This window comes from Neoarius graeffei, chromosome 12 (assembly GCF_027579695.1).
Source record: "Neoarius graeffei isolate fNeoGra1 chromosome 12, fNeoGra1.pri, whole genome shotgun sequence".
In the NCBI taxonomy this organism is placed as follows: domain Eukaryota; kingdom Metazoa; phylum Chordata; class Actinopteri; order Siluriformes; family Ariidae; genus Neoarius; species Neoarius graeffei.
The window spans coordinates 20,562,252-20,589,013 of NC_083580.1; the positions used below are offsets into that span (position 1 = coordinate 20,562,252).

The 26,762-nt window shown below is 45.5% G+C and overlaps 1 protein-coding gene across 1 annotated transcript in view; it reads right to left on the reverse strand.

Moving 5' to 3' along the window:
• The window catches only part of LOC132895266 (interferon-induced GTP-binding protein Mx1), a 66,223-nt gene extending 43,953 nt beyond the window's left edge, over positions 1–22,270 (reverse strand). The window contains exons 1-2 of the mRNA XM_060935646.1: positions 22,237–22,270; positions 21,909–22,120 (exon numbers count right to left, since the gene is read on the reverse strand). Of these exons, the coding sequence (XP_060791629.1) occupies positions 21,909–22,098 (190 nt within the window). The 5' untranslated portion in view covers positions 22,099–22,120; positions 22,237–22,270. The remainder of the gene's footprint in view (positions 1–21,908; positions 22,121–22,236) is intronic.
• Between the last annotated feature and the right edge of the window lie 4,492 nt (positions 22,271–26,762).

A 26,762-nucleotide genomic window follows, 5' to 3' on the forward strand; every position in this document is an offset into this window, starting at 1 on the left:
TCAATCTGCTCAAAGGAAGGTCAGTTTTATAGCTTCTCTAAAGAGCTAAACTGTTTTCAGCTGTGCTAACATGATTGTACAAGGGTTTTCTAATCATCCATTAGCCTTCTGAGGCAATGAGCAAACACATTGTACCATTAGAACACTGGAGTGATACAGTAGTTGCTGGAAATGGGCCTCTATACACCTATGGAGATATTGCACCAAAAACCACACATTTGCAGCTAGAATAGTCATTTACCACATTAGCAATGTATCTTGTATTTCTGATTAGTTTAAAGTGATCTTCATTGAAAAGAACAGTGCTTTTCTTTCAAAAATAAGGACATTTCAAAGTGACCCCAAACTTTTGAACGGTAGTGTGTGTGTGTGTGTGTGTGTATATATATATATATATATATATATATATATATATATATATATATATATATATATATGTACATATATATACACGTGTGTGTGTGTGTGTGTGATATATATATATATATATATATATATATATATATATATATATATATATATATATATATATATATAAAATACACAAAATGGAATCATTTGCTGACAGCTCAGTCCCCCCCAGTTCAAAAATCCTATCTGCGCCCCTGGAACTCCCATGTCCCCTGTGTTTTTGAAAGTGGTTGGAAACTGGATTGGCATGAGCTGTGATCATAGTGCCACTGTATGTGTGTACAGGATTTTGATCTCTGGTGAGTGACCATTGATATTAACTCATAAATGATGTTTTGAATGTGTATATGCCAGTTAAGTTAGTACGGATGAACAAGATGTTAATTTCATATGTTGTATTAAAGGAGAAATGTTCATGCTAAGAAAATATATAGCTCGTTTATATTATTACATGGCTCTCACCCATACATGTCAACCTTTGGCCAATCAAACCTGTATAACCAACCTCCAAAATCCGTATTTCCGTTATAAAATCCGTATAAGATGCAAATTAAAATAATTTACCTAAAATTTGAATGATAATTAACAATGATATATCCAAGTTACTTTTTATTCAATATTAATAACAATAAACCTTCAGAATAATACAAAGCTCCAATGTTTGACAAAAACACAAAGTGTCACTCTAATGTTCTGAATTGTACTCCATGACAGCTTTTTTTAGCAGTCTGCACCAATACCTCACTAGGCTGCATGTCACAGCAAGTGTCTGTGTTGATCTTGCCGGAGTGCCCATTCAGAATCTTTTCAGTCGCTAGTGAAAGTCGCTCAGGTGGAAATACGTGTTTCAGACAAAATGTTACTTCCCGGTTGGCGGGATTCTCGCAATGCGGTGTGCGCATGATCAAAAGTGGAACGAAGTCTCGCTACCACAAGATAACGCGCGATTTCATAAGACTCTTTACTGGCTGTTTGTGCTGTCTGTGGTGTACAGTACGTTTGTAAATGTTATGCGCTCTTTTATCATCGTGGGAATTGATTATAGCTCTAAATAAATATTGAAGTTTTTTTAAAGAATCCGTATAACTTTATTTGTATGCCCGTATACTACGTTTATTGAATCAAATCCGTATAAAATACGGACATTCCGTATAGGTTGACATGTATGCTCACTTCATATGGTTCCGAGTGAGTGGAGATGAAGAAAGACATGAGACAAAGTTGATGTTTAGCCATATTTTAATTAGTGTAGTGATTGTAATTCATATGGATATGCATGTATATGTAGTTGTTATCAATAACATTATTGTAAACTTGGTTTGGCCTACACAGGTCAGGGTTTTTTTTGTCTCTCTTCTTTTTTATGGGTTTCCTTCTTCTGTGAACCCCAGGAGCGCCGCATGGACTCTTCTGCTGTGATCACTTCCGTACTGTAGAGGTGGAGGTAGCTTCCAGCAGTTGTGGCGAGCCAACCAAATTGGAGATAAGAATTGTGATTTTGTTATCCACCCGGTTGATCTATATATTTAATTTCTGGAGTGATATTGTGACCTTTTAAAAATTTTTTCTACAAATAATTTTCCAGTATCATCTTCATTTTTATTGTACTGTCGCTTTCCTTTTTGTACTTTCCACTTTCGCTTTCCTTTTTCCGTTTTTTTTTCTCTTTTTTTCGGAAGAACGCCGAGACCGGAAGCTTTTTTTTTTCTCCTTCTCCTCCTGCGTAAAGACCACAAGCGGAGGCCATCCACATCGGATCTGCTTTAATATCAACAGATCTTTGATTAAGGTACATGAATCTTTTCATCATGGCACATTTTCAGCCTGTTCAGTGTGCTGAGTGCAGGATGTTTAGTCATTCTTCCTCCGTCGCTAGTGATAGCTCTATTTGTGATAAGTGCAGATTAGTTAGCTCTCTGACGGACAAGATTACAGTGCTAGAAGCGTGTGTCCAGGCTTTAGAGAAGGTCAGTGAGCGTGAGAATAGTGTAGTTTCTGTAGAGGAAAGTCTGGATGCCCTAGGTGGAGTTAGTGATCCCCCAACTCCGGCATTAGAGCCCTTACAGTGGGGCGAATGGGTGACGGCTCAGCGGCATAAGCGTAGAGCTAAAGCTACCGCTGAGGCTCGCCCACGGGAGCACCACTCCTCTCCGCATCACGTGTCGAACAGGTTTGCTCTCCTTAGTGATGCACCCGCTGAGAAACCTGAAAGAGCTCTGGTTATAGGGGACTCTATCATCCAGCATGTGAAATTAGCTCAGCCTTTAGGGGCACCAGCAGCTTTAGTCAGGTGTATACCGGGAGCCAGGGTGCCGGACATAGCAGGTAATCTTAGGGTCCTAGGCAAGCACAGGTTCTCAAAGATAGTTATCCATGTAGGAGCTAACGAGATATACCTTTGTCAGTCTGAGGTTACCAAGAGTAACTTTGTAGAGGTGTTTAAATTAGCAAAGGCGATGTCCGATGCTGTAGTATGCTCTGGCCCCATCCCAATGCGGTGTGGCGATGTAGCTAACAGCAGGTTATGGTCGGTGGTGGTGCTCTGAAAACAGTGTGGGCTTTATAGATAATTGGGCTAATTTTGAGGGCACTGCTAGCCTGTTAGGGCAGGACGGTATCCATCCCACTCAAGAAGGTGCTGCTCTCATTTCCTGCAGCATAGGTCATAGTCTCAGAACAGGCCTAGTTAATTTCTAACAATCCAGAGTCAAGGCCAGGGAGCAGATGAACAGGCTAAACAGACTGTCTGCTAGCTGCACAGAGTCGTCACTCAGGGTCCACTACATCGAGACTGTGTCTGTTCCCCGAGCTCAACAAAAAGGTAGAAATATTCAGAGTGTTTGTTCCAGTAACCTAATCAATGTAAAATTAGATCATACTGACTGTACAGCTGCTGCCAGCACCTTTGATCTAAAAGGTGGGGCTATTAAATATTAGATCTCTTGCATCTAAAGCGCTAATGGTTAATGAACTCATTACTGATAAGGAGTTTAATATACTTTGTTTAACTGAAACATGGATTAAGCCAAATGAATATATAGCATTAAATGAAATGAGTCCTCCTGGATACAGTTATATACACCAGCCTCGTCTAACTGGCAGAGGAGGTATTGCGGTTATTTATAATGATTATCTAGGTGTAACACAAAAACCTGGTTATAAATTTAATACATTTGAAGTTCTTCATACTCATATAATGTATGTAGCCTCAAAAAATAAGTCTACCCAGTTAATTCCATTACTTATTATTTACAGGCCCCCAGGGCCATATTCTGAGTTTCTTTCTGAATTTGCAGATTTTATCTCAGATCTGGTTATTTCCTTAGACAAAGCTTTAGTTGTCGGAGATTTTAATATTCACTTCGATAACCCAGAAGACCCTTTAAAAACAGCATTTGTGTCCATTTTAGATTCAGTCGGGATTAATCAGAATGTCATAGGACCGACTCATAGCGGTGGTCACACTCTTGATCTAATACTAACATTCGGGTTAAACGTAGTTATCTCAGATCATTATCTCATCTCATTCAAACTATGTCTGAGTAATAATATATGCACCTCACCATGCTACTGTATTAAACGTACATTCACGTCAACTACTGCACAGAGCTTTATAAATGATCTCCCAGAGTTATCAACTTTGATTGGGTCACTGTCAGCCCCTGCAGAACTTGATCAGGCAACTGAATGCTTAGAGTCAACATTCCGCCATACCTTAGATAATGTAGCTCCTCTTAAAAGGAAAATGGTCAGAGACAAAAAATTAACACCCTGGTATAATGATGACACTCGCACATTAAAACAGACCACTCAAAAATTGGAACGTAAATGGCGTCAAACAAAATTGGTAGTGTTCAAATTAGCATAGAAGGAGAGCTTCCTGAAGTATAGAAAAGCTCTTAGTGCTGCGAGAACAACATATCTCTCCTCCCTAATAGAAGATAACAAAAATAATCCTAGATTCTTATTTAATACTGTAGCAAAATTAACCAGGAATAAGTCCACTATAGACACATGCATACCTGTAGTATGTAGTAGCAACGATTTCATGAATTTTTTTTAATGACAAAATTGAGAATATCCGACAAAAAATTCAAACTACTAATTTAAGGTCAGACAATGTAAGTGACCCTGTAGTTAACAATATAACTGTATCAGATCATCAATTAGAATGTTTTACTCCCCTAAAAGAAACTGAATTACTTTCATTAATCTCGGCATCAAAAGCCTCAACTTGCGTACTAGATCCCTTACCTACACGTCTGTTCAAACAGATAATACCTGAAGTAATTGAACCGCTTCTAAAAATAATAAATTCTTCTCTTACGATTGGCTATGTACCCAAATCCTTTAAACTAGCAGTTATCAAACCCCTGATTAAAAAACCTGACCTTGATCCCTATTTGTCCAGGGTGTACCGCTCCTTTCGCCCGTAGTCAGCTGGGATAGGCTCCAGCTTGCCTGCGACCCTATAGAACAGGATAAAGCAGCTAGAGATAATGAGACCTTGATCCCTGTCAGCTGTCCAATTATCGGCCAATATCAAACCTCCCCTTTATCTCCAAGATCCTTGAAAAAGCTGTGGCACAGCAGTTATGCTCATATTTACATAGGAATAACATCCATGAAATGTATCAGTCAGGATTTAGACCTAATCATAGCACAGAGACAGCTTTGGTTAAAGTAGTAAATGACTGTGCCAGCGGGGGCGTGGTCAAGCGCCGGTCTGTGACAGGAGGGCAGAGTCAGGGAAGGTAAGTGGCAGAATCACTACACCTGACTGCAATTAACCTGTGTTTGTGTGTGTGTCTTCCCAGTGACCGCGCCCTATTTAGGGAGGGAGAGCGAGAGCAGAAGAGCTCATCCCCGAACAAGACGCCAGTCATGTGTGTGTTTAGTGGGAAAAGTTGTTAGACTGAAAAGTATAGCAATAAACGCTTTTGGTGAACCTGATCTCTGTCCTGCCGTCCTCTGTGCTCCACCCACCGACACTGAACGGCTACAGTGGTGCCGAAACCCAGGAGTGGAGCACCAACGCCGAACCGCCCCATGGAGTCTTCCCAGTTCGCCGACCTGGTCCATGCCCTCGCCACAGCCCAGCAAAGCCAGCACCAGGCACTAGTCACGCTCCGTAAGGAGCAGGAGCAGCGCTTCAAGGCCCTGGTGTTGGCCCAGCAAGAGGACCGACAGGCGTTCCGGCACCTCCTCGCGTTGGCAGGGACAACCGACGCTTCCACCGCGGGCCCATCCTCCCTCACCCTGACAAAGATGGGCCCGCAGGATGACCCCGAGGCTTTCATCACGCTCTTTGAGCAAGTCGCGGAGACCTCGGGGTGGCCAATGGACCAGCGCACGGCGCGTCTCCTCCCCCTGCTAAAGGGAGAGGCACAGCTGGCCGCGCTACAGCTCCCCGCCAATCGCCAGCTGGCTTACGCGGACCTTCGCCGGGCCATCCTCCAGCGTGTGGGGCGCACACCCGAACAGCAGCGCCAGCGCTTCCGCGCTCTGCGCTTGGAGGAAGTCAGCCGGCCGTTCGCGTTTGGCCAGCAACTCCGGGACGCCTGCTGGCGGTGGCTGAGGGCCAACAACCGCAACGCCGAGGGGATCATCGATCAGGTGGTGCTGGAGCAGTTCATCGCGCGCTTGCCGACAGGAACCGCAGAGTGGGTCCAGTGCCACCGCCCGGCGTCGCTGGATCAGGCCATCGAGCTGGCGGGGGACCATTTGGCGGCTGTTCCGGTGGCAGGACAGCAGACCGCCTCTTCTCTCCTCTTCTCTCTCTCTCTCTCTCTCTCTCTCTCTCTCTCTCTCTCTCCCTCCTCCTGTATCCCGTCCTTGCCCCATTCCCCCACCACGGAGGTGGGGGCCGGCACCACCCCAGCCAGCCCGCCCCACCTGCGGTGCCCTCCCGTTTCTCCCTTCTGTGTCGGTCTCTCCCCCCCTCCCCCCCCCCCCCCCTCAGGTGAGTGAGCCCCAGAACACCGGTGCAGAGGGAAAGCCCGGGCCGGTTTGCTGGCGCTGTGGGGAGCCGGGCCACCTGCAACAGCAGTGCTCGGCGATGGAAGTGGGCACGGTGGTTCAGATCCCCGATGCGCCAGAGACCGCCCTCGATCGGGCCGGAGCGTATCGCATACCGGTGAGTATCCAAGGGGATACATATCAGGCGTTGGTGGATTCTGGCTGTAATCAGACCTCAATTCACCAAAGCCTGGTTCAAAACGAAGCATTGGGGGGAGCACAGGGGGTGAAGGTGTTGTGTGTGCACGGGGATGTTCACAGCTACCCTTTGGTGTCGGTCCACATTTTTTTCAAAGGGGAAAAAGTTATAGTGAAGGCGGCGGTTAATCCTCGCCTTACCCTCTCTTTAATTTTGGGGACTGATTGGCCGGGATTTCGGGATTTAATGACGCACTTAGTCAAGAGTGGGTCCTGCCATTTAACGGGGGGAGGTCCCGGTGTCACTTTGGCGGGAGCAGCTGTCACAGAGCCGTCTACATCATCTCCGCGTCAGAGTGAGGAGCCGCCGGCCCCTCCTCTCTCTCTTGGGGAATCCCTCGCAGATTTCCCATTAGAGCAATCGCGAGACGAGACTCTGCGACATGCGTTTGATCAAGTGAGAGTAATCGATGGTCAAACGTTCCAGCCGAACGCCACCCCGTCCTTCCCCTACTTCGCGATTATGAAGGCTAGGTTATACCAAGTGACGCAGGACACTCAAACTAAAGAGCGAGTCACGCAGCTTTTAATTCCGAAGAGCCGCTGGGAATTGGTATTCCAGGCAGCTCACTTTAATCCCATGGCTGGACACTTAGGGCAGGATAAGACACTAGCCTGAATAATGGCCCGATTCTATTGGCCGGGGATTCACGGCGATGTTCGTAGGTGGTGTACGGCGTGCCGCGAATGCCAGTTAGTAAATCCAGCGGCCATTCCAAAAGCGCCTTTGCGCCCTCTTCCATTGATCAAGACCCTGTTTGAGAGAATTGGAATGGATCTTGTCGGGCCATTAGATCGGTCAGCACGGGGGTACTGCTTTATATTAGTTCTGGTGGACTATGCAACGCGATACCCGGAAGCAGTGCCTCTGCGCAATATCTCAGCACGCAGTACTGCGGAGGCACTCTTCCGCGTTATCTCCCGAGTTGGAATCCCGAAAGAGATTCTGACTGATCAAGGCACCATGTTTATGTCACGGACACTGCGCGAACTGTATGGGTTATTGGGGATTAAGCCGAGCCGCACCAGTGTGTATCACCCACAAACGGATGGTTTAGTGGAACGGTTCAATCGCACCCTCAAAAATATTATTAAAAAATTCGTAAGTGAGGACGCATGTAACTAGGATAAGTGGCTCGAGCCCTTGTTGTTTTCAGTGTGAGAGGTCCCCCAAGCCTCCATGGGGTTCTCCCCGTTCGAATTATTATATAGGCGTAAGCCGCGCGGCATCCTAGACATGCTGCGGGAAAATTGGGAGGAGGGACCTTTACAAAGTAAGAACGAAATTCAATATGTTATGGACCTGCGCGCAAAACTCCACACGCTCACCCACCTAACCCAGGAGAATTTGCAGCAGGCCCAAGAACGGCAAGCCCGCCTGTACAACAAGGGTACGCGCCTTAGGGAGTTCACACTGGGAGATAAAGTACTAGTACTGTTGCCCACATCGAGCTCCAAATTGATCGCCAAGTGGCAAGGACCCTTTGAGGTCACACAGCGAGTCAGGGATGTCGACTATGAGGTGAGGCGAACGGACAGGGGTGGAGCGCTACAAATTTACCACCTCAATCTGCTTAAACTCTGGAATGAGGAGGTCCCCGCGGTGTTGGTGTTGGTGGTTCCGGAGAAGGCAGAGCTGGGGTCGGAGATTCAAAAAGGGACTTTGGCATCGCATACCTCTCCGGTCCCCTGTGGAGACCACCTCTCCCCGACCCAACTCACGGAGGTCTCCCAGTTGCAGACCGAGTTTTTGGATGTGTTCTCGCCCCTGCCCGGTCACACTAACCTCATAGAGCACGACATAGAGACGCCCCTGGGGGTGGTAGTGCGTAGCCGCCCTTACAGGCTACCCGAACACAAAAAAAGGTGGTTCGGGAAGAACTTGAGACCATGCTTGAAATGGGAATCGTCGAGGAGTCCCACAGTGACTGGAGCAGCCCGGTGGTCTTGGTACCCAAGGCCGATGGGTTGGTCCGGTTCTGTGTGGACTATAGAAAAGTCAACGTGGTGTCTAAATTCAATGCGTACCCGATGCCTCGTATTGATGAGTTGCTCGATCGACTCGGCACTGCTCGCTTTTATTCGACGCTGGATTTGATGGGATATTGGCAGATCCCCTTGACTCCGCTATCCCGAGAAAAAACGGCCTTTTCCACACCGTTTGGTTTACACCAATTCGTCACCCTTCCGTTTGGGCTGTTTGGGGCGCCCGCTACATTTCAGCGGCTGATGGACAGAGTCCTCCGCCCGCACGCCACTTACGCGGCCGTGTATCTAGATGATATCATTTATAGTAACAACTGGCAGAGGCACCTTGAACATCTAAGGGCCATCCTTAGGTCGCTGAGACGAGCGGGGCTCACAGCCAACCCAAAGAAGTGTGCGATTGGGCGGGTGGAAGTACGGTATCTGGGCTTCCACTTGGGCAACGGGCAGGTGCGTCCCCAAATTAATAAGATGGCAGCGATTGCGGCCTGCCTGAGGCCCAAGACCAAAAAGGGGGTGAGACAGTTCCTGGGGCTGGCTGGCTATTACCGTAGGTTTATACCTAATTATTCGGATGTCACCAGCCTGCTGACTGATCTCACTAAAAAGGGGGCACCAGATCCGGTCCAGTGGACAGAGCAATGCCAGCGGGCTTTTTCTGAGGTAAAGGCTGCACTGTGTGGGGGGCCACTTCTACACTCCCCTGACTTTTCTCTCCCCTTTATGTTGCAGACCGATGCGTCGGACAGAGGGCTGGGGGCGGTTTTGTCCCAGGAGGTGGAGGGGGAGGACCGCCCCATCCTGTACATCAGCAGGAAGCTGTCAGTGCATGAGGGGCGCTACAGCACGATCGAGAAAGAGTGTCTGGCAATCAAGTGGGCGGTCCTCACCCTCCGTTACTACCTGCCGGGGCGCCCTTTCACCCTCTGTTCAGACCACGCGCCCATCCAGTGGCTCCACCGCATGAAAGATGCCAACGCGCGGATCACCAGTTGGTATCTGGCACTCCAACCCTTCAATTTTAAGGTGGTCCACAGGCCGGGGGCGCAGATGGTCGTGGCGGACTTCCTCTCCCGTCGGGGGGAGTCGGCTGCAGGCCGGACGGCCGCCCGGCCTGAGTCAGGCGGTGGGGATATGTGGCAGCGGGGGCGTGGTCAAGCGCCGGTCTGTGACAGGAGGGCGGAGTCAGGGAAGGTAAGTGGCAGAATCACTATACCTGACTGCAATTAACCTGTGTTTGTGTGTGTCTTCCCAGTGACCGCGCCCTATTTACGGAGGGAGAGCGAGAGCAGAAGAGCTCATCCCCGAACAAGACGCCAGTCGTGTGTGTGTGTGTGTGTTTAGTGGGAAAAGTTGTTAGACTGAAAAGTATAGCAATAAACGCTTTTGGTGAACCTGATCTCTGTCCTGCCGTCCTCTGTGCTCCACCCACCGACACTGAACGGCTACAACGACCTACTGTTGGCGTCTGATCAGGGCTGTGTCTCGCTGCTTGTGTTGCTTGACCTTAGTGCAGCATTTGATACCATTGATCATTCCATTCTTCTGGATAGACTAGAAAATGTTGTGGGAGTTAAGGGAACAGCCCTCTCCTGGCTCAGCTCTTATTTAACTGATCGCTATCAGTATGTTGATATAAATGGTGATATTTCTAGACGTACTGAGGTAAAGTTTGGTGTTCCACAAGGTTCTGTCTTGGGTCCACTGCTTTCTTCTTTATATATGTTACCTCTGGGTGATTATTATTCGTAAATGTTGTATTAGTTTCCACTGTTATGCTGATGACACACAGTTGTATGTTCCTGCAAATCCTGATGAGAGACACCAGCTTAAGAGAATTGAGAAATGTGTTAAGAACATTAGACACTGGATGCTTATTAACTTCCTTCTGCTTAACTCTGACAAGACTGAAGTACTTGTACTAGGACCACATGCAGCTAGAAGTAAATTTTCTGATTACACAGTAACTCTGGATGGCCTTTCTGTTTCTTCACGTGCAGCAGTAAAAGACCTCGGAGTGATTATTGACCCCAGTCTTTCATTCGAAACTCACATTGATAACATCACCCGGATAGCTTTCTTTCATCTCAGAAATATTGCTAAGATAAGAACTTTAATGTCACTACATGATGCTGAAAAACTAGTTCATGCTTTCGTTACCTCCAGGTTGGATTACTGTAATGCCTTACTGTCTGGATGTTCCAATAAGTGCATAAACAAGCTCCAGTTAGTTCAAAATGCAGCAGCAAGAGTACTTACTAGAACTAGAAAATATGACCACATCACCCTCATCTTATCCACACTGCATTGGCTCCCAATCAAATTTCGTATTGATTATAAAGTACTACTATTGACCTTTAAAGCACTGAATGGTCTCACACCACAGTACCTGAGTGAACTTCTGCTCCTCTATGACCTGCCATGCCTACTTAGATCAAAAGATGCAGGCTATCTGCTGGTACCTCATATAGTGAAGGCTACATCAGGGGGCAGAACCTTTTTTTACAAAGCCCCACAGTTATGGAACAGCCTTTCAAGTAGTGTTCAGGAATCAGACACAGTCTCAGAGTTTAAGTCTAGGCTGAAAACATATCTATTTAGTCAAGCCTTTTGTTATGGTGTTTATGAGGTAAAGGTGTAGATCTGGAGGGTCCTCAGACATAGTGTTTTGGTAAACTGGGATGTATGGATGCTGTCAGTCCCCACTCGCTTGCTCACTCGAGTTTGTTGACAGTGTAGTGACTTATGTCCCGGGGCTCCCTCATGCCTGTGTTACCTTCTGGCTCTCCCCTTTTAGTTATGCTGTCATAGTTCTTTTTTTTTTTAATATATTTTTTGGGCTTTTTTTCACCTTTATTGGATAGGACAGTGTAAAGACAGGAAATGAGCAGGAGAGAGAGACAGGGAGGGATCAGGAAATGACCTCGGGTCGGAATCAAACCCAGGTCCCCGGATTTATGGTGTGGCGCCTTATCCACCTGAGCCACAACGCCCCCTGTTACGCTGTCATAGTTAGTTGCCGGAGTCCAAGCTTGTACTCAGTGCAATATGTATACTGTTCCTACTTATTCAGGTGACATTGGGCATACCTAACAACCTGTGTTTTCTCTCCGTCTCTCTCCCTCTCCCCCCTCATCTGTCCCTCTGAGTTACATGTTAGTCCTGGGATTGAGATGCTGACCTCTTCTGCTCCTTGGACCTGCTTGATCCTTCCTGGTGCCCTGTGTCTGGTTGGAGTCTCATCGCATCGCTCCTGTAGAGGACAGCCCCATGAGGACAGTTGGAATTCACACCTGGAGGACGCTCTGGACTCTCACAGTAATGCTTTTGTGGCTGAGGACTACAATTGACTTGCTAACTTTAGAACTGCAGTTGTCATGAACAGTTTTGCACTCAAGTTTCCATCAATGAAGAGTTTATAACATCAACAAAACTGACTTCATGTTAAAACTGTTAATATTATAGTCATGCTGTCTGTTGTTGCCCAAATGAGGATGGGCTCCCTTTTGAGTCTGGTTCCTCTCAAGGTTTCTTCCTCATGTCATCTGAGGAAGTTTTTCCTTACCACCGTCGCCACAGGCTTGCTCATTGGGGATAGATTAGGGATAAAATTAGCTCATGTTTTAAGTCGTTCAAATTCTGTAAAGCTGTTTGCAACAATGTTTATTGTTAAAAGCGCTATACAAATAAACTTGACTTGACCTTTCATGCACTGAAGGACCTTCTAATTTTATTATTATTTTTGTTGTTGTTGCTGTTGTTTGTTTATGCGTTAATACAATACACATAAAACTTACCTGTGAGTTGTGTGCGGTTTTGCTCCATACCTAAGAAAAAATGGTAAACCCATTGAGTTGATTTTTTCGTGGTTTGTCCGTGTACGTGTACCACCAGTCATACACACCGCCTAGTGGCCAGTGTTAGTAATTACCAGTCATACACACCGCCTAGTGGCCAGTGCTAGCCAGTAAAGAAATAAAACAAAAGAGACTGGCTATAGAGGATTTCGATGTGACGTCACAGGTGACGTGACGCCCAGGTGTCCGCCATTTTGAAGGTCAAGCTAGCTAATGTCAACAACAGTAGCTAGTATGTTACTGTAGCAATGTTTACGTTCAGTCATTTGGATGACTGTTAAAACCTTTCAGTCTCAAGTTTTTCCTTTACTGTATTTACTAGTTTACTGAGCTAGTGCGCTCGGGCAGGCTGGGAGCTAGCGCGCTCGCTCCCAGCCTGCCCGAGCTAGTGTGCTCGCTCTCAGCCTGCCCGAGCACGCTAGCTCAGTAAACTAGTAAATACAGTAAAGGAAAAACTTGAGACTGAAAGGTTTTAACAGTCATCCAAATGACTGAACGTAAACATTGCTACAGTAACATACTAGCTACTGTTGTTGACATTAGCTAGTGCTAACAGCTAGCTGCTAATGCACTGCTGCTACAACTACACCGACCCTAATAATACAGTTCTTGGTCATTGCCTGGTAACAGCAAATTTATAACGGGCCATGTCTCAACAGACTAAGAAGTTATTTCAATGACATTTAATAACATTTTGTTTATCCTGAGGACCGAAAGTAAATGAAAATGTGAACAAACCTTAGCTGTAATAAGATGGCGACCACCGGCTCCAGGGATGACCCGCTGATGTAGGCATGTTACCCAGCCTGGTTTTTAATGACATAGGTATACAGATCATGTGGGCCGAAGTCAGGTAAAGACGAGGGCTTCGTGTACTTCCGTACGTCAGTGAACAATCCTGGTGGAAGCAGGTAAACGTCGTTCTCTAAGCCTGCTAACCTCAATTTTTGCAAATACCTCTCCCTCTGCTCGCCCTGTAAATGCCCTATGTCGCTGGATAGTGAAGGTGTTTTTTGCATCTCGCTCCTTTTTCTTTTATGTTTTTTCCCTGGTATTTCCCACACACCTGACTGCAGGTCAGGAAGATCACCCGCGCTGCAGCGCTGCAAAGCCAGAAAAAGATAGCCTGGTAACGTGTATGGATCACGTACACCAGCATCATTGATTTTCTGGTGATATCGCTTCTTACTCGTGTCATCTAGGCCGGATAAAATACTCGACAATGAGACTTCGTCGTGATCAACAGTGTATCGCTACCGGTAGTCGCCATATTTGTGACCGTCAAAATGGCGCCGGCTACTTGTTGACATGGCAACGGTCACGTGGGTCGAAAACCTCTATAGGAAAATTCTACAACCCAGAAACAGATGGGAGCTCCGCTTTTAGGCAGTGCCTAAATCTATATATTACATATGAACATCAGAACGTTTGGTAAGCCTTGTACTTAAGTAGTTAGGTGCCAAGTTATTTAAACATTTATAAACCATAGTAACATCATGCAGGGGTAACATATCTACAGTCAGCCAACCAAGCTCATTTAGTGTAGGAGAGATGTGGTCGTATTTTCTAGTATTAGTAATCGTGCAGCAAAGTTTTGCATAAGTTGCAGCTTGTGAATGTTTTGTTTAAAAGTTCCAAACCAAACAGTAGAGCAGTACATTAATTTGCTGAAAACAAAAGAGTTCAAAATTACATACAAAACTTCCTTGGAGAATAAATAACGGACCCTACTTATTTGACATAGACTAGACAAAAGTGATGAAGACCGTGCAGAAATACGATCATTAAAAGTCAAACTGGAGTCCAGTATAACACCCAGATCTCTTGCAGATAGTACGGGTGTTAACTGTTTACCCAGGAAGGGTAATGTGACGTCAGATAGCTGGGATATAAGTTGGCTCACTCCAAATAAGACAAGCTTGGTCTTGTCAGGATTAATCAGAATATGGTTTACACAGCACCAACCTGCCACAAGAAGGACTTCAGCTACCTGGCCAAGGCATATGTCGAGGTCCTTAGTTGAAAAGGACAAGTAGTAGATCTTTACTGTTATAACTGCCTCTGAAAACTTAGGAAGGATTTCCACTAGATTTTAGAACATGGTATGGCAACAGGGGCGTGGCCAAGCGGGAGTTTGTGAATGGAGGGCAGGGTCAGGGAAGGTAAGTGGCTAAGTCATTACACCTGGTGTCCATTAATGTGTGTGGGTGTGTTTGTTTGTTGCAGGGATTGAGCATAAAAGGAGGGGGAGAGCAAAGAAGAGCATCTCCCTGACCCCAACGCATGTGTGTGACTGAATGAATGAATGAATTAAATAATTAATGTAGCAAGCTGAAAAGCTCATCTCATCTCATTATCTGTAGCCGCTTTATCCTGTTCTACAGGGTCGCAGACAAGCTGGAGCCTATCCCAGCTGACTATGGGCGAAAGGTGGGGTACACCCTGGACAAGTCGCCAGTTCATCACAGGGCTGACACACAGACAACCATTCACACTCACATTCACACCTACGGTCAATTTAGAGTCACCAGTTAACCTAACCTGCATGTCTTTGGACTGTGGGGGAAACCGGAGCACCCAGAGGAAACCCATGCGGACACGGGGAGAACATGCAAACTCCACACAGAAAGGCCCTCGCCGGCCATGGGGCTCGAACCCAGACCTTCTTGCTGTGAGGTGACAGCGCTAACCACTACACCACCGTGCCGCCCAGCTGAAAAGCTAAAATAAGTCAAATAAAAAGAGTGTATGCGAACATCAACTCTCGCCTGCTGTGCTTCTATGCTCCACCCACATCAGGAACTGTTACAGTGGTGCCAAAACCCAGGACGCACAGAAGGGAACCACCCCATGGAGTCCTCCCCATTCAAAGAGCTCATCCTTGCCCTCGCTACCGCCCAGCAGAACCAGCATCAAGCACTGATCGCCCTCCAAAAGGAACAAGCACAAAGCTTCGAAGCCTTGATGCTGGCCCAGTAGGAAGATCCGGCATCAAGCGTTCCGGCATCTGCTCGCGTCAGCAGGGGCGTCAGCCATCACCGCAGCTGGCACCCTCACGAAGATGGGCCCACAGGACGATCCGGAAGTGTTCCTCGCCCTCTTCGAACAAGCAGCCGAGGTGTGGGGGTGGCGGCTGGAGCAGCGCGCAGTGCGCCTCCTCCCGCTCCTGACTTGCAAGGCGCAGCTCGCAGCGCAGCAGCTCCCTGCTGACAGCCGACTGGTGTATGCTGACCTGAAGAAAGCCATCCTGCAGCATGTCGGCCGCTCCCTGGAACAACATTGCCAGTGCTTCCGGATGCTGGCATTGGAGGAGGTCGGCCGGTCGTTTGCATTCGGCCAGCAACTCCAGGATGTTTGCTGGTGGTGGCTGAGGGCGGAAGATTGCGATGCCGACAAGATCATTGATCTGGTGGCACTGGAACAGTTAATCTCTCGACTTCCGGAAGGAACAGCAGAATGGGTCCAGTGTCCTCGCCTCGCGTCGCTAGAACGAGCCATCGAGCTGGCGGAGGACCATCTGGAGGCGGCTATGATGGCAGGCAGACCAGGCATCTCTCCTCACTTCTCTCTCTTCTCCCCCATCTCTCTTTTCTCTCCCCACCCCATTCACCTACCACAGAGGCGGCAGCTGGTTCCTCCCCAGCCGGCCCGTTGCACCTATGGTGTCCTCCTATCTCCCTCTTCCATGTCTGTGTTGTCTCCTCTTCAGATGAGTGACTCCCATAACGCCGGTGCAGAGGGAAAGCCTGGGCCGGTGTGCTGGCGAGGCGGGGAGTCGGAGCATCTCCAGAGTCGTAGCTCCACCAGGGAGGTGAGAGCTGTGATCTGGATCCCCAATGCACCAGAAACTGCCCCCGATCGGGCCGGAACATATCGGATACCAGTAAGTGTTCAAGGGGATACATATCACACGTTGGTGGATTCTGGTTGTAACCAGACCTCAGTTCACCAGTGCCTGGTGCAAGGTGAGGCATTGGGGAGAGCACAAGCGGTGAAGGTGTTATGTGTGCATGGGGATGTTCACAATTACCCTCTAGTGTCTGTCCATATTCTATTCCGGGGCCAAATGCATAGAATTAAGGCGGCAGTTAACCCTCGTCTCACCCACTCGTTAATTTTGGGAACTGATTGGCCAGGGTTTAAAGAATTGATGGAACACATAATGAGAGGTGGGTCTTGCATAAATATGTCACGGGAAGCTCCCAGTGTGGCATTGACTGGGGAAGCTGTCACAGAGCCATCTACATCAGCACCGTGTCAGAGCGATGCGAGGAGTGAGGAGCACCCCGCCCCTCCTCCCTCTCTCAGGGATTCCCTTGGGGATTTCCCGTTAGAGCAGTCGCGAGACGAGACTCTGCGGCATGCGTTTGACCATTCCACTTGGTACAACTTTCCCTTATTTCGCTATTATTAAGGATAGGTTGTACCGAGTGACACAGAACACTCAAACTGGAGAACAGATAACTCAATTGTTGCTCCCAAAGAGCCACAGGGAACTCATATTCCATGCGGCTCACTTTAATCCCATGGCTGAACACTTGGGGCAAGATAAAACATTAGCCCGACTAATGGCCTGGTTCTACTGGCCAGGGATTCGCAGGGATGTCCATCGGTGGTGTGTGGCGTGCCATGAATGCCAGTTAGTAAATCCCGCGGCCACTCCAAAAGCACCTTTGTGCCCTCTCCCTCTAATCAAGACCCCTTTTGAAAGAATTGGGATGGATCTTGTCGGGCCATTAGATTGGTCAGCACGGGGATATCGCTTTATTTTAGTTCTGGTGGACTATGCAATGCGATATCCGGAAACAGTGCCTCTCCGCAATATCTCAGCACACAGTATTGCGGAAGTGCTATTCCGCTTTATCTCCCGGGTTGGGATTCCGAAAGAAATCCTGACAGACCAAGGTACTTTGCTTGTCACGCACACTGCACGAACTGTATGGGTTACTGGGGATTAAGTCTATCCGCACCAATGTCTATCACCTACAAACGGATGGCTTAGTGGTGCGTTTTAACCAAACACTCAAGAACATAATTCGGAAATTTGTAAGTGAGGACGCACGTAATTGGGATAAGTGGCTCGAGCCCCTGTTAATTGCAGTACGAGAGGTCCCGCAAGTGTCCACTGGGTTTTCTCCATTCGAATTATTATATGGGTGTAAGCCGCGTGGCATTTTGGATGTACTACGAGAAAATTGGGAGGAGGGACCTTCGCCTAGCAAGAATGAAATTCAGTACATTCTTGACCTGCGCGCAAAACTCCATACACTCACGCACTTAACCCAGGAGAATTTGCGGTAGGCACAAGAACGTCAAAGCCAGCTGTATGACAGGCACGCATCTTAGAGAGTTCACACCGGGAGACAAAGTGCTTATATTATTGCCCACGTCGAGTTCTAAATTAATCGCCAAGTGGAAAGGACCCTTCGAGGTCGCACATTGAGTTGGGAACGTCAACTATGAGGTGAGGCGAGCAGATAGGGGTGGGGTATTGCAAATCTACCATCTCAACCTTATAAAACACTGGAATGAGGGGATCCCTGTGGCATTGGCATCGGTAGTTCCAGAGAAGGTGGAGCTGGGGCCAGAGGTAAAAAATGTAACATCTCAAAACACTCTGGTCCCCTGTGGAGACCACCTCTCTCCGACCCAACTTACAGAGGTAGCTAAGTTGCAGGAGAAATTTTCTGACGTGTTCTAGCCCCTATCCAGTCGCACCCACCTCATAGAACACCACATCGAGATGCCCCCGGGGGTGGTGGTGCGTAGCCGCCCTTACCGCCTACCCGAACACAAAAAAAAAGTGGTCTGGGATGAACTCAAGGCCATGCTCGAGATGGGCATAATCGAGGAGCCCCACAGTGACAGGGTGTGTTTGTTTGTTGCAGGAATCAAGAGTAAAAGGAGGGGGAAAGCAGAGAAGAGCATCTCCCTGACCCCAACACGTGACATCCAGAACTGTTACACATGGCTGTTGGAATTTTTGTTCATTCAGTCATAAGACAGAGCATGAGTGAGATTTGACGCTGACTTCAGATGAGGAGGCCTGGCACACAACCAACATTCCAGTTCAATGAAAAGGTTCAACAGGTTTGAAGTTCAACAGGTTTGAAATTCGAGTGAATGGAAATTTTAAAGTTGCAACATACAAAGGCATTCTAGCCAATTGTGTGTTTTCAACTTCACAGCAACGTATATCTCTTATTAATTCCTTGTTTTTCATATTTCAAAGACTATTGCAGGGTTCTCCACGAGGGGTTTTAGAGGTGTGGGCCGCCCCCCTTTCTGTGATTCCTGCCCCCGTTTAATTTCTGCCGCCCCTTTACAAAAGGAAGAGACGTCCCTTTGTTTTCTTTGTGACAGATAGCCTTTCTCTGTTGGAGTACCGACAACGCGACAACACCCGAGTGTGAAACTCATTTACCAGCAATTAGTTTAGTTAGTCTGACGATTATAGTCTAAGAAAAGCGTTTCACACTTCGGCGTTTTTGACACATTGTTCTTGAGCCGGGGGATAACATGCCTTTATAATAACGTGTGAATCGACACCAAGTTCGAGATAACTGATTGTTATTATCGGCAGAGAAATAAAGGATAAAAACAAAAAGTTCAAAGTTGGTGCGGCAAGCGTGATATTGCCTATAAAACTGTGAGGATATAACCTGGCTATCAGTGTTACTGTAGCTCTTGAAGTGCGTACACTCTGTCGAAATGTCTCTCGAGCGATTCGGTTTTACGCGTAAGCATTGAAGTGGATGTTTAGGAAAAGAGGAAAGCAGGTAATTTTGAGTTAGTTTCTTTCAAATATCAAAGCATTTTGTGCAACCATATTTTAGAGATCATGTTAGGCTGTGTAACTATAGACCCCTTCGCAGTAAACGTCATTCATACGTAAGCGGAAATTGCGCGCGCAGCCTGGACCCAAAAAAGACTCAGCGATGCCTAGTTGTTGTGTTGTCGGGTGTCAGAATCGTAGCAGTGATGGGGTTAAAATGTTCAGAATTCCAGCAGGATCTCATCCATTCCAAAAAAATCGCCGACGTCTATGGCTACAAGCCATCAAACGTGTAGACTGGGATGAAAGCACCATCAAAAATGCGCAGGTTTGCAGCGCCCACTTCATCACAGGTAAGATCAGGCTATTTATTAAATCTTTCTTTTTTATTCTTTCTAGTCTTCGTTTATTGATGTAGCAAAATACTTTGGTAACGTTTGTCTGATTAGCTGGGTCATAGTTACACAATGTAATGAATATTGTTCGCATGTTAACTTAGCTTTGTATGCAATTTTGTTTGTAGGAGAGGTCTCGCTTGACTCAAGCAGTCCAGATTTTGTGCCATCATTATTTGTGTATGCTGAAAATCACAATTTTAAAGCAAGGATGGAAAGGTAAAATTGTGTGCCCTCACTCTAAATGCCAACTTACGTTGACTGCTCTAACCTAGCTCCCGCCCCGTTCAGTTTCATTTCTGGTCTCTGCCTCTCGCTTTTTACGCAGCTCTGATTTCTCTTAGCTGCACTCTTTACACTGTCATTCCTTTCATGCCATTACCTCCTGCAAATTGCTGTTTAGTGTTGGTATTTACTGTTGTAGCTAAAGCCACATTGCCATCACATCACTGGCATAATTTGATTAAAACAAAATGAATATGAATGTCTCATCTCATTATCTCTAGCCGCTTTATCCTTCTACAGGGTCGCAGGCAAGCTGGAGCCTATCCCAGCTGACTACGGGCGAAAGGCGGGGTACACCCTGGACAAGTCGCCAGGTTGAATATGAATGTCCCATTGTTAATCAAGTTGTACATGCCCGCACATAACATAATCATATGCGTCTAAAGACTTGTAGGCACGAAGTTTTTCGTGGGTGTACACTGAAGTCTTGTCAATAAGGTACGAGTATATATCTGGCCATTGTATACCAGGGAACTTACTAACATTGTCCGTCCACTCTTTAATTAAATATGGATCCGGTAGGCGATATCCACTTGTTAGAGTTAACTTATTTATGTATAGCATTCTCGATATTGTAACGACAATTGTTTTGCATAATCTGACAGCTCATAATGCCGGTCTATGGGCAGCGCCATTGTTTCTGGGTCCAGGCTGCGCGCGCATCCTGGCAACGGTCGGTTTGTTTACAAACATGCAAAGGGGTCTATTACAATGCATTTTCCTTGTCTGTATGAATGAGTTTAAATTACAATGTCTTTTTTCTTTTTTATCTTCTTAGACTGTTAACTGGTGAACATGGATGGAGCAGTGTAAATATAGCCATGGAGCAGTGTAAATATAGTTAAAACAACATCTTTTCAATGTACTTTACTCTCTAAAAAAAATTATTTTTTCCAGTGGTGCCTGCAATTACATTTCCATTTCAAACAATGTCAGCTTTTGTGGAGCAGTGTGAATATAGTTAATACAAAAACTTTTCTGTACTTTTCTGTTCTTTTTTTGTAGTTTGCTAAATAAAAAAATATTTTTTCCAGTTCCATTTCAAACAATGTGTCTGAATATGATGTGTAAGTGTGTAATGTTTGATGTATGATGTGTTTTGTACCAGTCCAATTGATTCCTCTATTCTAAATGATTACTATTTGAGAGTACTTTATCCAAATTTTATGCAAATGACATATGTAAATTTATGCAAATTTGTTTCAAGGTCATCCGATTGACCCCCACCCCCCTATATTTTCAATCCGTGGAGAACCCTGTATTGTCACATTTTAATGCCCTTTTATGCCTGACATAGTCCTGACATGAGTACACACACCTTTTCCACTCCTTTCTTTCTTATTTACATCACAACCCAAAAGACACTTTGTCATTAAACATTCAGCGAGCACCAGTCAAACATGTTTGTGGGTACAAACAAATGATAAATCAAATGGCTGCCCATTCATCCCTCACACACTTTTCATTCATCTTCCCTCTTCTGATGAATTTTCTAGGAAGATTCATATTTTGACTCCCTTAAATATATAAAATGTAGTCCATACTAATTCTTCTCGCACTTTTGAGACTTTCTTCCTGCCATGGTTCCAAAGAAATGTTCATTTTCAAGCTGTAGCCATCTTAAGCAAAAGAAAACTAAACAAACCTATACATCAGTGTATTTCCTAGTAGCTGTCTAACCCTGCTGTCCTTTCTTTCATCCTTCTTTCTTTCTAGATAGCCAGTGAGTCCACTATTTAGAGAATTTCTGTAGAAAATGGTCATGCTTGGACAAAGCTCATGACCAATGAATATAAAACATTGTCATTTTTACCCTTTAATCATATAATTAATGTAATTGATCAATCGGTCAATTAATTCATTCATTAAACAAATGTATTCATTCATTCATTCATTCATTCATCCGTTTATCCCACAATCCTTCCATATCCTTTATGGGAGTTTTTGTTCTATAATGTTTGATGTTGCCCCATGGAGCCTCACCACTCCCGCGGGGCAGCGCGACTCCGGACAGCGCCTCCAGCACCGAGCTCTTCCCCGAGCTCTGGTCTCCGATCACGGCGATGGCGGGCAGCGCGAGGTCCTTCTCCACCCCGAGCGCGCGCAGAGAGTCGATCAGGTCGATGCACGGACGCACTTTCTCCTCATACTGCTCACTCAGGCTCGCGCTCATCTCTGACAGCTGATAGCTAAACCTGGCAAACAGATCAGCAATTATTAGAATTATTAATTATAATTACTGCGCTTTTACGCGGCTTTGCTTTCTCCGTGTTTCTTGGAAAACTGAAACTTATACACCCGGATGCTGTACCTTTTATATAAATCAGACGAATCGGTTATTTCTAAATGATTCTTCTAGCGGAGTCGATTCATGGAATATATATATAATATATATAAACTCGGCTCATCGTTACTTTAAAGAATCGATTCAGTGAGTCGAATCTTTCTTCTGTAGCTGACTAAAAGGCCGAAAACGAAAGTATAAGCATCGGGTTTTGTCTTTTATAAGTTTTCATTTCGTGGTAGGGTTCCACAGAAAAGACCAAATGTGTTATTTCTAACCTGATTTGCTCTAATTGCGTTTTTGCACACATATAGGTTATATTTGGGTTATTTTAGGGGGAAAAGTGTACAGGTTTTATAGCAAAGTAAGCTACTAAAGTTCTCACTGAAGAAAATGCTGGAAAAAAATGCTCCGAATGAGAAGCATTAGAGCATAAAATGTGTACACTGTAAAATTTTTCACTGTGAATTTATAGTAATTATCTGGCAACAGCTTCGACAGCAAAGTACTGTAATTTTTTTTACAGTTCCTTACTGTATTTTAGAATTGCAGTATTTTACTAGAAATAAATGTACAGCTCTTTACTATATTCTTGTAAATTTACAGCACAATACTGGTCAGTTTTGTCAGCAAATTACTGTATATTTACAGTATGTAAGCTGTATTTGAATCTACAAAACTGTAGATTCAAATACAGCTTACATACTGTAAATGCACAGTAATTTGCTGACAAAACTGTCAGTTAATAATAATAATAATAAATAATGGGAGAGGGGCGGCACAGTGGTGTAGTGGTTAGTGCTGTTGCCTCACAGCAAGAAGGTCCGGGTTCGAGCCCCGTGGCTGGCGAGGGCCTTTCTGTGTGGAGTTTGCATGTTCTCCCCGTGTCCGCGTGGGTTTCCTCCGGGTGCTCTGGTTTCCCCCACAGTCCAAAGACATGCAGGTTAGGTTAACTGGTGACTCTAAATTGACCGTAGGTGTGAATGTGAGTGTGAATGGTTGTCTGTGTCTATGTGTCAGCCCTGTGATGACCTGGCGACTTGTCCAGGGTGTACTCTGCCTTTCACCTGTAGTCAGCTGGGATAGGCTCCAGCTTGCCTGCGGCCCTGTAGAACAGGATAAAGCGGCTAGAGATAATGAGATGAGATGAGAAAAGAACATCAAACTAGTTGTTTTTAATTAACTTGTTGCAGAACAGCAGCAGTCTAGTTTGCATGAGTATTACATCAGGGAAGTGAACACAAAACAATCACACTTTCTATTTTACTGAATAGTTTAAAACTTGAGCGCCAACAGTTTGAATAAGAAAAAACACTGGGTTTAGTCACTGAATGAGTGAGTGAGGGAGTAAATAAGTGAACACATGACTGGGTGCAATAGGGTGTGTGTGGGGGTGTGTATGGAAGATCAGACAAAGTCCCACTTGAAGTCACTGAGCTTCTTGATAAGTTTGCAGACATGCAGATTCATTGACGTTGCCTTCTTTTTTGACCATCTTCCCACTCTTCTTGCTCTGCACTTTCTCATGGCATGCTTTTGTGCCCCTCTCAGGATTGATGGCAATGCAGGTTCTGAAAAACATTGCAGAATGAAAAAAAAACTTCTTTCAGGTGACATTAATCTATGAATGTGGCGTACCAAGCAAGAACCTGTTCAGTACAAAGTAGTGGTCCAGAATATTGAGCCATGTGATTGTCACATTTCACTAAGTAGGCATGTATCAAGTCACACCAGTGATCAAGTTAAAAAGAAGAATGTGATGGAAAGGAAATAGTATCAGCCCTAACGGTGTTAGCAAAGGCAGCAGTAACATGTATAGTTGCTGTTCTTATGTCAGAGGCACCAGTGGTTATCACTAGGTTACTGGACAACAGCAATGTATGAAGAAAAATCAATCATGTCGAGCTGTGTGGTACAGTATATGGAAAAAGCATCGACCGCTGAATCAATTCCAGTGTGCACACTGTATCATCTTGAGACTGAAGATTGAAATTGTAGGAGGAGGAGGAGAAGACTATAGCAAGTCCCAGAACAAAGGAGGTTCCTTCACACAGCACCTCTTTTTCTATGCTCATCATCCATCGCTGGTTAGTCTGTCATTGGACTTGAAAGAAAGATTAGATTATAAACATAAGCATTACTAGAAATGGCAAAAATAATTGAATCAAGCTCTTACACCATTTACACGGACATTTACACCACACGCTGCATTCGGAAAGCCACCAGCATTGTGGCCGACCCCATGCACCCCTCACACAATCTCTTCACCCTCCTGCAGTCTGGAAAAAGGTACTGAAGCATTTGGGCCTTCACAGCCAGACTCTGTAACAGTTTCTTCCCTCATGCCATCAGACTCCTCAATTCTGAGGGACTGGACTGGTACTCACTGACTGCTGAACACACCACTCACACTGCAATCTTTGGACAGTGGACAATAATGCACTATTGCTTTACAATGTTTATATGTCTCTCACACACAAGGTTTATTAATAAATTAATACATTTATTTATTTATTCCTTTTTTATACTACCTCAATATGCACACTCAACTCTACACTTTATGTTGTTTGTGTTGTTTATTGTCTGCAGTGTTGCACTCCTTGCACTCTTGCACTTTGTGTGTTGTAGACTGTAGTCCTGTAATGTTTAGATTGTAGTCCTGTTATGTTTAGATTGTAGTCCTGTGATGCTTAATGTAGCACCATGGTCCTGGATAAACGTTGTTTCATTTTAACTGTGTACTGTACCAAGTGTACCGTATATGGTTGAAATGACAAAAAGAACCTTAACCTTAAATGGGCAGGCTGAAAGAGTAAAAAATAAAAAGAAAATAATTCAAATGTTATTATGGTCCACCTACTGAACTAATTAAGACAAAAACTTGACAAATGTTAAGAAATCTTATCTAATGCATTTTTAAATGAAAGTTGTAGAACTTATTTCTGTTGACTTATTCCCCACTAAAAACTAGATGGCAGTGTTGGCCATTTGTTTTGCACTCCACCTTTCACCTGAAGTCAGACAGGGATTGGCTCCAGCTTCCTCCTTGACCCCGACTGGATAAGCAATGTAGATAATGGATGGATGGATGGATGGATCATTACTGGTCTCATCTCATCTCATTATCTCTAGCCGCTTTATCCTGTTCTACAGGGTCGCAGGCAAGCTGGAGCCTATCCCAGCTGACTACGGGCAAAAGGCGGAGTACACCCTGGACAAGTTGCCAGGTCATCACAGGGCTGACACATAGACAAAGACAACCATTCACACCTACAGTCAATTTAGAGTCACCAGTTAACCTAACCTGCATGTCTTTGGACTGTGGGGGAAACCAGAGCACCCGGAGGAAACCCACGTGGACACGGGGAGAACATGCAAACTCCGCACAGAAAGGCCCTCGCTGGCCACGGGGCTCGAACCCTGACCTTCTTGCTGTGAGGCGACAGCACTAACCACTACACCACCATGGCGATTGCCATTTTTGTAAAACATCACTAGTACATATAGTAACCATGGAGCAGTGTGATTCTTGCCCTGAAGGGCCTCTATTAGCACTTGATCCCATTTTTGGCTACTAACCTAAGTATAATAACTGTACTGTGCAATTAGACAGTGAGCATGCATTGAACTTATCTCATTATCTCTAGCCACCTTATCCTGTTCTACAGGGTCGCAGGCAAGCTGGAGCCTATCCCAGCTGACTATGGGCGAAAGGCAGGGTACACCCTGGACAAGTTGCCAGGTCATCACAAGGCTGGCACATAGACAACCATTCACACTCACGGTCAAGTTAGAGTCACCAGTTAACCTAACCTGCATGTCTTTGGACTGTGGCGGAAACCGGAGCACACGGAGGAAACCCACGCGGACACGGAGAACATGCAAATTCCGCACAGAAAAGCTCTCGTCAGTCACAGGGCTCGAACCCGGACCTTCTTGCTGTGAGGCGACAGCGCTAACCACTACACCACCATATTGAACTCATGTATTATGAAAATTTTTATCAGTGGAAGTAGCTGGTCAACTGTGTTATCATGAAAGGGAAGTGTTTACTTCCATTTAATGGAAGAGCAACAATAACTCAGCCACAAAGTGGTAGATCATGCAAACTCACATTGTAGGATCACTAAGTGTTAAAGCATATAGCATGCAAAAAAAAAAATCATCACATGTACCTGCATCACTCATTACAGAGTTTCAAAATGCCTCTGGATGCATCATCAGCACAAAAACTATCCATCTGGGGCTTCAGGAAATGGGTCTCCATGGCTGAGTAGCTGCACACAAGCTTTAGATCACCATTTACAATGCCAAGCATTGGCTGGAGTGGTGTAAAACACACTGCCATTAGACTCTGGAGCAGTGGAAACACATTCTCTGGAGTGATGAATCATGCTTCACTATTACCCCGTTTTGACCCACAGGGAATGGGTTCCATTCTGGTTCATGCAGTAAATTTTGAACCATTCAAACCATTTTAGCCAAAAATAAATTGCTTCAGAACCTGAAAAGTTGGTTCCCAGCTGGATTAGCTATTTTTTCCAGTGCAAACC